At 44.9% G+C, this 12,059-nt stretch overlaps 1 protein-coding gene across 13 annotated transcripts in view; it reads left to right on the forward strand.

Moving 5' to 3' along the window:
- TCF7 (transcription factor 7) overlaps positions 1-12,059 on the forward strand; it is a 118,764-nt gene that overhangs the window by 98,324 nt on the left and 8,381 nt on the right. For 8 of the 13 annotated variants that reach the window (XR_014216564.1, XM_082211623.1, XM_082211625.1 and 5 more), the window contains 3 exons: positions 248-410; positions 2,571-2,678; positions 10,726-10,818. Coding sequence is in view for 12 of the 13 variants with exons in the window: in XM_082211623.1 (XP_082067749.1) it covers positions 248-410; positions 2,571-2,678; positions 10,726-10,818 (364 nt within the window). In the remaining variant the exon portion in view is untranslated. The remainder of the gene's footprint in view (positions 1-247; positions 411-2,570; positions 2,679-10,725; positions 10,819-12,059) is intronic. The other 5 variants (XM_082211618.1, XM_082211619.1, XM_082211617.1 and 2 more) reach the window with 1 other exon arrangement.

Raw genomic sequence — 12,059 nt, forward strand, 5'->3', positions numbered from 1 at the left:
ATTTAATAAATCACGAGTAATATCTGTCTGTGCTGAATCAGATCAGAGATTGTACAGAGTCCAGCATTGTGTCTCCAATGGTAGCAACTAGGCCATTGCTGAAGTCTGTATTTTACTGTTAATATATATATATTTAAATCTAAGTTTTGGCTCATGGATTTTAGTCTTTTCCCAGCAGCCAAGATTTCCAGTTACCACTCAGTTCTTTTTTACTAACCGGTTGCTGTTTTTTCCTGTTTCTGGCAAGGAAATCACAACCAGAACCAAAGAGAGAGAAGGAAGCGAAGAAGCCTACCATCAAGAAGCCTCTGAACGCTTTCATGCTGTATATGAAAGAGATGCGGGGGACAGTCATTGCTGAGTGCACCTTGAAAGAAAGTGCAGCCATCAATCAGATATTAGGAAGGCGGGTAAGAGCGCAAAAAGGAGGCAGGGGTGTTCTGATGACTAGGGAGGCGTCATGGATATGCGCTCGCAAATGCATCTTCAGTACTTCCAGAGGCTGTGGGCTTTTTGGATCCATGGTTTAAGAACATGGAGAGAGCCTTGACTAGAAGATCAGGCCTATCTAGTCCACTATATTGTTCTCACAGCACCCAGCCTGATGTCTGTGGGAAGCCTACAAGCAGGATCTGAACACAGGCTTCATCCAGCCTCCTGAAGAGCAAATACAGACCCAACTCCACTGGGTTGGGAAAGATGGTGGAAGATGGCTGGCCTTTCATGCTTGGTGATGTAGATTCCCAAATGGCCATTTGCAAGCTGAATTAGCTGGAGGTTCCTGCAGCGCTGTGGATGGGCTGCTATGCTGCTGTTAGGGTAACCATGCTCAGCAAGGAGGTTAATGGGGTGTGTGGGTGAAGCTGGGCTCAAGTGAAGCTGGGACTGGTGATTGTGGCCCATGCAGGGTATTTCTTTTCTTTAGGATACTCATTAATGGTTTTGAAACCACTCTCTTAGTTGTAGTGGCCTGGCAGACTCTATTACAGACTTGCAGCAGAATCTGAAAGGGTCAGCAGAAACTTAGGGACCCAAGGCCTCCATGCTTTTACTCCACCTCCTCCCTATATAGCCTAACTGTCCTCCACTGAGTGCATTTATGTGGGCTTCAAGATCCACTATAATGAATTTCATAGGTTGTCTTAAGGAACCTTACGTTGCTGTAGGAACTGCCAAGGAAAGCCTTCAACGCCTTGCTTTGTGTTTTATTGTCTTTTGCCAGCCCACTTCCACCTGTGGCAGACTGTATGCCACTCCTCACGTCACTGAGCATAATTCATTTTATTATTGGGGTTTTCCAAGGCTGCTGTGTTGTCAGGAAATTTAAGTTGCAGCAATATGTTTTCAGCTAAGACTCCAAAATTGTTTCTGGATTACTTCTAACATGTAAAGTGCTTTTCACTTCACAAAGCACTCGTCTGCAAAACCATGTGAGACAAGTCCCAGTTATTTTCACCATGTAAGTGGGGAACTTTTGAGTGAGGCCTTGGGACCTACCAGTGACCACTCAGCGATTCTATGGCTGAGCAAGGATTTGACTCTGGGTTCCCCAAGTTCATGATCAGTGGATTTACTGGGCTCCTTCCCCCCCCCCCTTAACCTTGGCATACAACTTTCCCTTGCTTCTGTGAGCACAAACCACTGAGCCACACAACTTTAAATTTAATCCCAAGAACTCTACATTATAACTCTGATTTTAAATTTTGACAGTAAAGACCTGGTTTTTCCTGTACTTTTGTTTGTTCTGTAGAAGCCAAAGGAGGAGAAAACCCACAAAAAGAAATGGTTGTTTAGTCCAATGTGGGCTTCTCCATTTTCCCAAAACAGTTTTGTCCTACTTGAGCAGTCAAAATGCTTCACCATTCATGTCTAGAAATAAGAGACTGTTGCTTTCTGGTTATATGGCAAAGGCTTCCTGCTCCCTGCACACAGCAGTCTATTTGAATAAAAACAGAGAGCTGTGTGCAACTACATTACAGTGACTAGAGTAATGATGTATAAGGACCAAACTAAGTCTTTGCTTAGTATGTAGCAGGCAGCTTAGCATCTAGCATTTTTTTAGTTGATTACAGGTTCTGGGGGTGGGGCAGGTAATTGTTTGCAGTGCATAGGGAGGGGAGCTTTATCTACTCTTCCCCAGCTGCAACCCACCTGAAAATCTCCACTACCATCACTACCACCACTTGGTATGGCTACAAACATTAAAGATTTCCCATTGATACCAATGGAAACTTTATTAAATTATTCCCTTGCCTTCCAAAATTCCAGAAACTTTCTGTTTTCCGATTCAGGGTGGTTTTGCCGGTCCTCTCAGAAGTGGTTGTGAGCTGCCTCAGCACTGTTTCCATATGTGGCAGGCCTGGGGAACATTTGGCCCTCCAGGTGCTGCTAGGCACACCTCCCATCATCCCTAGCCATTGGAGCTGGTGGGAGGTGCAGTTCAGCAACATCTGCAGGGGCAAAGGTTCCCTGGGCCTGATGTTTGGTATCCACTCTTAGCATTTGCTCTTTTCTGATCAGAGGGATGGTGTCTCTTGGTGTCTCACGGCTTTCTGTGGTTTCTGTTTCAGTGGCACGCGCTGTCACGGGAGGAACAAGCCAAGTACTATGAACTGGCCCGCAAGGAAAGGCAGCTCCACATGCAGCTCTACCCCGGCTGGTCTGCAAGAGATAACTACGTGAGTACTCTGGGTCTCTGGTGGCCTCCAAAGAATCTTATGTCCATGAAGTTTTGATGTTGCCTTTCAAACTGTGTGCCTTTCCAGACATTCAGCCTGAAGTGGGAGGGGCTGAAGTAGGAAGGGGGCACAAGCATCGCAAAAGTGGGAAGGGAAACTGAGAGCATGGGCATCACCCACAGCCCTTCCATGCCTGACCTTCACTTGTTTGGGATGGAGGTCTGAAAGGGGCTTTGCTTGGGCAATGCCTTATCGGGATTCCCAGTATCAGAGAAGCTTGTAAGCTTATGCACCCAAATGCACTTGCGTGTTTTTTAGGGGGGAAAACGTCAGACTTTCACAGTTTGCAAGTGAAGGTCAGATTTGGGGGGGGGGGGAGAAGCCATGTGCCACTCCCACCACACCCACTTTAGCCCACAGGGCTCCAGGTCAAATCCCTGAAGAAGACTTATTTTGCAGATAATGGTTTACAGCAATTTTTCTCACAGATAGTGTGCAGATGACACAAATTCAGAGAAGCAATTCCCAGAGGGTTAGATCACAGGGACATATATATAGATAGTTGGTCAGGTTGACATTAGACGCAAGGCAGCCAACAATGCTGAGAGGTTTTCACTTTTAGGCTTCTGGATGTTTGGTGGGGCTGCTGGCTTTTCTCCCCTACCTTAACATCAGCTTCCCACACACCATGGCAAACTGCTTTTGATGTACACAAACACCAAGATCTAGGCACTTCAGTTAGAAAAAGAAGAGTTGGGAAAACCCCTACCGATCTCAAGGAGTCACCACACTATTTCCCAGACTAGCACCCAGGTGTTCAAAGGAACCAATAGAGATACAAATTTAACTGGAGGGCAGGAGTGGATCTACTATGAAACAAATGAAGCTTAGGCTCCAGAGCCCTAATCCTGGAGGGGCCCCAGAAGCAACTTGAGTCCACATTGATTTTTGGGTCTAGTAGACCCAATTTGAGTGGCGTGACTCAAATTGTTATTTTATTGTCTGTATTTCAACAATCCAAAAGTTTGAGAGTCAGTAGCACAGGTGTTATAAAGGTGTGATCTGTCACGGAACAACCCCATTGAAGATGATAACAGAACTTACTCAGACATTGCTGCTGGTGGTAAAGGGGCCCCCATGACAGTTCAAGGTTCAGGGCCCCCAAAATGTAGTTCTGTCACTGCTGGAGGGTCCCTGCAGTAAACTCTTCTGAAACTACTGGGTTTAGGGGGTTAATTTAATAAACTATAATACATCACAATATTTCCAGCAGATTGAACATTGCCATGCTGTAGCTGTTATTCAACAGCTCTTTTTAGCCCAGATGTAGTAGAGTGCAATCCAGATAAAGTTATGTATACCTGATATTAATATCTACATAGAGAGTGGCTGTGGGTATCTATGTATATTGGAAGGGGAGAAATAAGAATGCCTGGTGGCAGAAGGGAGTTGGGAGTCCAACCATATCTAGAGGGCCTCAGCTTCCCCAACCCTGTGCTTCTGCCTCCATCTTTCCTGCGCCTGTGTGGTGTAGTGGTTAAGAGCAGTGGACTCGTAATCTGGGGAACCGGGTTCGCGTCTCCGCTCCTCCACATGCAGCTGCTGGGTGACCTTGGGCCAGTCACACTTCTCTGAAGTCTCTCAGCCCCACTCACCTCACAGAGTGTTTGTTGTGGGGGAGGAAGGGAAAGGAGAATGTTAGCCACTCAAGTCCAAACTCTTTTTTTTTCTTCTTCTCCTTTGCTTCCCCTCTTTCCATGGATCTCAGAGGCCCTTGTGCTCTGTATGCCTCCCTCCTTGCTAGCTAAACACAACATCCAAAAACGTGTTTCTCCTAAACTATTAACCTCTGATCTCTTTCTCCCCCTCCACTTTTTGCCCTTCTTTAAATTGTAGTAGGCAAGATAGTAGTGGGAAAATATGGTTTATATTATTATTATTATCATCATATTAAATAGTGTTGGTTTCAGGATATGAGGGCCCTGAGCCATGCAGCCATCAGTAAGCCGCCTAAACCCTGAAGAGGCAGCACATAAAAACTGAGAATTCTCTTAATGCTGCATCCGATCTTTTTGGATACTCTTTGCAAAGTGGGAAAGGTAGTTCTGTCTGGGCAGTGGCCTCCTCCCCGTTGGGCTTGAGCCGCTGGCAAATGTCCAACATCTGGAGCTGGCCGAAGGAATCAAAATGCAACAACTGCTAATGAGGTGCGACTCCAATATATTCAGTTTCTTGTTTGATTGAAACTTAGCATATTAAGGGTCTGTTTCATAACTAGTAATTTATCTGTTTACACTGTGGAGACACTTTAGTTTGAGGGTTTGCACTCCCTGTTTAGAAGTTCATGGTAATACCCACTTTCCTATCGTCTGTCTCCAGGTGCTCGCAGTGTGAAATAGGCAGGAAAGCTGTGAGGTAATAAGCAGTGGTTTCTTTTTAATTTATATGAGCTTGCACTAGATTTATGGTCATCAGAAAAAAGGCCCTCAAGAGAAATTAAAATGCACAGAGAGAAGAGACTCGCAGCTAATAATAATAACCACACCCATATTTGTCTTAGAGCTCTTAATTATATCAATGCAAATAAACACGTATTCTCTCTTGGGTGATATGTCATACTTAACTTTTGTTTGACATGATCATACACTTACCTAGCGAGAGATTAATATTGCTCAATCCATCTTGATCACGGCTTGCCCCAACATCATGTGCCGCGTTTGCTTTTAGCTCATGCTGACTCTGCATTTTGCATTTGCCAGGTTCACATTGCTAGGTCCTGTTTGCTTCCATTGCCTCTTCTGATCTCATCCATGGAAGGTGACAAAAGCCCAGGATTTAAAGAAAGCAAATACTGCCCAAATGTCAGCTGATAGCTGAACTGAAGCAAATACTTCAAATTTGATAGTTCCCTTCCCTTTCTGAAATGTGTGCCAAAGATCTTGGGGGTTTAGGAGGCTGTCTGAGTGAACCCAGCATCATCCAAGCTTCTTTGAACTCTACTGTTCATTGATTTGCCTTCATTCTATCATATATTTATCAAATTTGTATCCCACCTCTCCTCCAAGGAATTCATACCTGGCTCTCCATTTCCATATTACCCTCACAACAACCCTTTGAGGTACTTTGGGCTAGGAGTTGGCGACTGGACCAACTTCACACCCAATGAGTTTTGTGGCAGAAGATGGAGATTTGAACCCTGGTCTCTTGGGTCATGAACTCGACACTCTAACCACTACACCACTCTGCCTCTCCCTGTTTCTAATGGTCCTGCCAGGCCAACACTTCTTTGCTTTAAATTTGAGAGACAACTGGGAAAGGAAGTTGCAGTTTGCAACTGTACTTCCTGTCTGCCCCCCCCCAAAAAAACACAACATATGTGAGAGCTTATATCTCATTAAAAGAGGTTCATCCAAGCTGTTTTCGTTGATGCATGCCTGGTTGGCAGCGTTGAAATTTTAATTTTTTTAAGAGAGGGCTTCCCACACCCTCCTCGGGACTTGTTAATGCACATGAACATGCAATTATGGGGCATGTGCCCATCAATGAGCCCTGTATACATTTAGGGAAGTTTTTAATGTTTGATGTTTTGCCACTTTTTATTATTACTAATAATAATATTCTGTTGGGAGCTGCCCAGAGCGGCTGAGGAGGCCTAGCCAGATGAGCGGGGTATAAATAAATCATATTATTATTATTATTATTATTATTATTATTATTATTAGCCAACTCTGTGAGCCGCTTTTCCACCCCAGAGTGCAGCTGCAGTGTTTAAAAGTCTGTAGTTGGCTGGGCAGGGCTGTGTGCATGCATCTTCCCTGTAGACTCAGCACTCCGCAAACGCAGTTTGTGCTCCATTGTCAGGTAGTTCTACATCCCAACTTCCTGCACAAGCGCAGCATATCACCAAATTTACATAGGCGGCTGTCTTATTCCAAGTCGGACCACTGGTCCAGCTTGCTCAGTATTGCCTACACCAACAGGCGAGGAGGGGTCTCTCCAAGGTCTACCTGGAGGTGCTGGAAACCAAACCAGAGACCTGCATGCAAGCAGATGCTCTACCACGGAGCTATGGCCCTTCGGCTCCTGTGCATCATTCTCTTCCTATCAGGTGCATGCCAACATGGGTGGTAGTTTCACAGCATGTGAGCCTAGAGCAAGAGTAGGAAGATCTCTGGTGCTTGGAGGCTACTGTGCAAGAAACATATAGTTAGCCTTAAAGAACAGGGTACTTCTGAGCCTAGGAATTTGTTTTCAGTGCCAGAACTGAACCAGGTTCACATTCCCTTTTGCGCAGAAGTCCACCCACACGGTTAGCTTCCCTTACTTCAGCAGCCGGATTTAGGTGGCAAAAGTCAGGTTGCTGTTAAATAATTGAGAGTCAGAAATCTTTGCTCCAGGGATTGCAAATCACCCAGAGATCTGCTCAGGGTCCCCCAGAATTTCTGAACTCAAATCTTTTCCTCCATGCAGATATGCAACTATCTTAGCCTGGAATCATCCAGCTAAATGTAAAATGAGGATTTTGCATATCGTTTCCTCAACTGCTTTAGCCAGATGGTTTTCTTCTAGGGTGTTTCCTTTCAACTTTTTCACCATTCCCTATTTAGACTCATTTATAAATAGCCTGCTCTGGGAACTGGCAGAGAGTAAGCATTGGGCAACAACCTGGCCCCATTCTGTTTTTATTTTTATGCCACTGGAGGGAGCCTGTTTGCAGGTAATAGATGGCCCTCTGCTCAGCTTCACCTGTTTGCTTTTCATTTTTGAGAGACACATCTACCTTGTATCATCTAGTTTGGCCAACATATTACCCTTTAAGTATTCCCCTTAAAATGCCCGTGAAGTAGTGGTGTATTGCTTGGGATCCCAAATCCTCATCCCAGGGATAAGAGGAGAGGTGATCAAAGAGATCCTCTAGACTGGTCTTATATTTGGGGTATATTATTCTATGTGTTGATTACAGTAGATTTATTATGCTTTCCTTGTTCTGCAATTCCGTCCAATTATTGCTGTCTGGAAGGGACCGTATACAGTGCAGCAAAAGTGGGATTTAAAAAAAGAAACCCAGAATATTCATGCTATGGAAAGTTATTTGATTTCAGCAGGAAGTTACAGGATATGCACTGATTGAAAATGAAGCATCATCATCATCGTTGTTGTTGTTGTTAATTTTTTATACCCCATCCATCTGATTGGGTTGCCCGAACTACTCTGTGTGGCTTCCAACATAATATTACTCCCCCAGAACTTTTGCAGACGTTTGCGTATGGTAATCCCAACATGAATGTGCAATTAAAAGGATATCTGGCGGGGCCCATAGGTTAAGTGGCCACATGCAGGAAGTTTTGCATGGGAGAACTCTACATATGTTCAGTTGTCCAACTCTACATATGTTCAGTTGAAGCTTCTCAGCTAGCAGAGTTGGGAAAGACTACAGAGTGAAATGTGGGACAAAGGGGACAAAATTCAATGGCATTTACTCCCCTGTATGCATGCATAGGATTGCCACCTTGTACTCAGGTTTCTTGAGCAAGTTGCTTTGTTGCTGAGACTCGCCACTTTATCTTCTGTGGCTTTGGGGAGCTGCTTTGTTGCAGCAGCAAAACATCAGTGAATGCCCGTTTTGCAATGGCACCCATGGCAATTTCTCAAACATATATTGGAGAATCCACAGCCATAACAAGTTTGGGGGACTCTGAGTTAAAGTATTTAACCTGGAAGGTCTGAGTGTTCTGCCTCGGAGCAACAAGACCAGTGATGTGGGCTGGCTGAATATAAGGAAGTCAGTTCGTGAAAGTGACTGCCTGACTTCTGGGCACTGCATGTTTCCCTCCCCTGTTAAATGAACAGCCCATGGGAAGGCTTAGGAGTAGACTAGGCCCAGGCCCAAATGTGCTTATTGTGATATGCTGGAAGCCAGGAAGCAGCTGCTTTGGGAATCTCTCTGCCACCCTGCCCACACTGACTGTTAAGCTCTATCCCTGAAGGGAGGAGGAGAAGGAAGAATTTAGGTCAGCTTGCCGTCATATGACTTGTCAGACAGGAAATGAATTCACTCCCACACTTATGAGCTTTTCTACCTTTACGCAGAGTACAAGGAGTTGCATTTAAATGTTTGCAGGTCTAAAACAGCAACCCCACCAGCAGCTATGACTCCCAAGCCAGCTTTGTTCACAAAGCTTGTGATGGCAACTCATGAGAAAGCAAAGGATGACACATATTCCCTGAATGAACCAATGAAAGGACTGAGTGGCATTTCTTTAATAATTGCTGAGGAAAACAAAAAACACGTGCAAAGGAGCCAACTATTTGCCCCAAAGTTGATGGACGTTGCCATTCAAGTAGTGTGCATGCACTGCATCATGTGATTGATTGATTGATTGATTGATTGATTGATTGAGTGAGTGATTGGATTTATATACTGCCTTTCAGCATAAGATCTCAGGGCAGTTCACAGAATAAAATACAGGATAAAAAGCAAGTAAATAAGTAAAACAAAACAGCAAAATATTAACCCCCACTTCCCACAGGCACATTTTAAAGGCTGTAGAATATTAATCAGTCAAAGGCAAACACTTACCTGTTCTTCCCATGTATTTTATTCAAGTTGCCACCCCTGGACATAGGGGTGAAATAACGGGGTTGTATCTAACTCTGTCCATGTTGAACAGACTTCTGCATGTGTGATGAGACTTCACCTTCCTTTCCTTCCCCCTGCAGCTCTCTACACACCCTCAAATCGGTTCTGTAACCCATGGGGATGTTCCAGCCAGATTTTGAGGGTTCATAGGGGGCTGCAGGGGGGAAGAGAGGAAGACTAAAGTTCAACAGCCTTAGCAGACGTCTGCTCAGGCGACGTTGGATTCTGCTCACTGAAAACACCAGCGTGGATGTCTTAAGTCTTTTGCAAAAAGGCTTCCTTAATTAATGCATGGTCTCTTGCTCTTGTGTTGCTATAGCTACTTTTCTAATTTCCTTTCCTAATAGCTCTCCACTGACGCATCTTATTTGAAGACATTTCTGTTAGGCTGCTGCTTTGTGTTTTGTTTTTGTTTTTTGTAAGTAAAGAAATATTAACGTCCCAAAATGTAGAGTTTTATTAAGAACAAATACAAGGGCATCATTTCCCAGTACTCTTTCTATATGCTATTAAAAAGTGATGTTCACTAAAAGGGTTGGTCAGCAGAAGACTTTCCAAGTCTTCTGGAGATAAAACAACCTGATGGAAAATGTGCCAAGCACAGCAGAGGGTGGGGGAATCAACATGGCTTCACAATCCACAGGGAGATCCTGCACATGAACTGCAGCTGTGCATGGCCACACTCGATCCAATTTAAATATAAAGAGCAGGTTTCCCCTAGGAAAGGAGTGGGGCAAGGGGGAAAGCGCTCTAACCTGTGCTTTCTAGGCATGGGACAAGTGGAAGTGTGGATGAGCCCTTAATGCCTCCTTCACCTCCTTCTAGAATGGGAGCAGGGGAGGAGGCTGCAGGGGAAATCAGCAAAAATTCTACTTTTCCATTAGCAAAAGCTTCTGCTGGATCAAAAGCCCTTCCCAGAAGTGCACCGCTGGATGTGGCCCACTTGAGGTTTGGTGTGTGTTTTGGCCCCTCCTAAGTATCTGCAGGATTTTCAAGAGGTGCTTCATGGTGTGTGAAGACTAAGCAGGGATGACCTGCTAGCTGGCTACAACTATTCTGCCCGTAAACCCACAGTACTGTTATTATTTTTTACAACAGATGTGACCCAAAATAGTAAATACCCAATGGTTAAAAAAAGAAAATAAATGTATGTCTGCTTCCTCCCTCCAAGGCCTTCAAAATTCATCTGCCATTTTGTGACTCGAGGCGCTTTTAGTTTCCCAGGTTCCTTTTCAGCTGCACAAGTGGCTTGTTTTAATCAGCCGGGTTGGGGTGCTGTTCTCTGTAGAGGCTCTCTGCTAGGTTGTTTTTCTATCTGCTTCCTGATGTGCTTTGTGTACGTATTTGGTGCATTGTTTCAGTGCTCCCCGCAGCTGCTCTTTTAACGCTTTCCCCCTTGCTCTTCAGTCTTCTTCAGGCTCTTCGTCCCGTGATCACACAAAGTTTAACTCAGGGCCCCTGGAATTCAGCAGCACCTCGGGGCCGGTTTCTGCGGCAAGGGTAAGCGAATTCTGCAGCGAATGTCCTTCTGCATTACGGCAGTGAGAGTCTGTAACCATCTGCCACTCATGCACCCACCTAACCCAGCGTTGGCTGCAGAATTCCAGGAGCCCTGAGCTTTTCCATGGCCATAGAATTGCTCATTGGCTGTGGAATTTGTTGAGTTGAAGGGGAACAATCAGTGGGCTATGTGTGCTTGTGGCGAGCTTGTGCATCAGGGAAGCGAGTGGACGCTTCATGACAGCACTTTCCTTTTTTTAGACAAATAGGTCGTTAATGTCTCATCAGCTTCAAAAACAAAACCATTGCCCTTGGGAGCATGGTTTCGGGGGAAACCCTTGCACAGAACTGAACAAATAAATGGAGGGTTTGCAGGTTGGACGTGTGGCTTTCCTTTAAAAGCAGTAAAAACAATGCATCCATGACCTGGAACATATTGGCCTTGCACAGGGTCAAAGGTGACCACCAAGAAATACATTTTTTTTGGAGTGGCAATTTCATTTTGAACACAATCAGCCTCCTGAGCTGCAAATGCTGTGGACATTATTTTATTTAAATTTGAATCGGATGTAGCAAAGTAGACAAAGGATGGGTTGTTTGCATCCCACAAGGAAACAATGCAGACTGTACTGATTTGATGTGTCATCGCACAAATATATATTTTTTAATAACAATGGGGTTGCTCTTTCTGGATCCAACCAACAAAGGTCCATCTGGTCCAGCAGACAGAGCCTTCCAGGAAACCCACAAGCAAGGCATGAAGGTAGTGCCCGTCCCCTTGTTTGTCCCCAGCATCTGGTAATGATCATGGGTTGTGAAGGTTTGTGTGTCTTGCACATACATATTACCTCTCTTAAGATACTACTGTCCATGCTAGGATTTTGTCTTACCTGTGGCTTTTGCTAGTCAGCTTGTGCGCTAAGGTGACAGCCCATGCATTCTAACCCCCTTCCTTAACTGAATTCCATTCCTACGCGGCGTGTACATGGATAAGCCACCTTGGCTTTTTGCCTCAGCCAAACTGAAAGGGAGGAAGCCTTAAGGGGCTCTCCAGAAGTCTATCCATAGGTCTTCTGCCTTCCCCCATCCTAGTAACTTATTCAGGTTGTCAGAGTCATGCATGTTTTGTAGCCCACCCTATCCCCAGGGAGAGCAATAGTAAACAGAGCAATTGTTGTGTTAATCCAAAAAGGCTAATGGGAGAGGCTGGTACTGGTTCCCCTCTCGCCTACTGGTAGTTG

Source organism: Podarcis vaucheri (genome assembly GCF_965113315.1).
Source record: "Podarcis vaucheri genome assembly, chromosome: 2".
Classification (NCBI taxonomy): Eukaryota; Metazoa; Chordata; class Lepidosauria; order Squamata; family Lacertidae; genus Podarcis; species Podarcis vaucheri.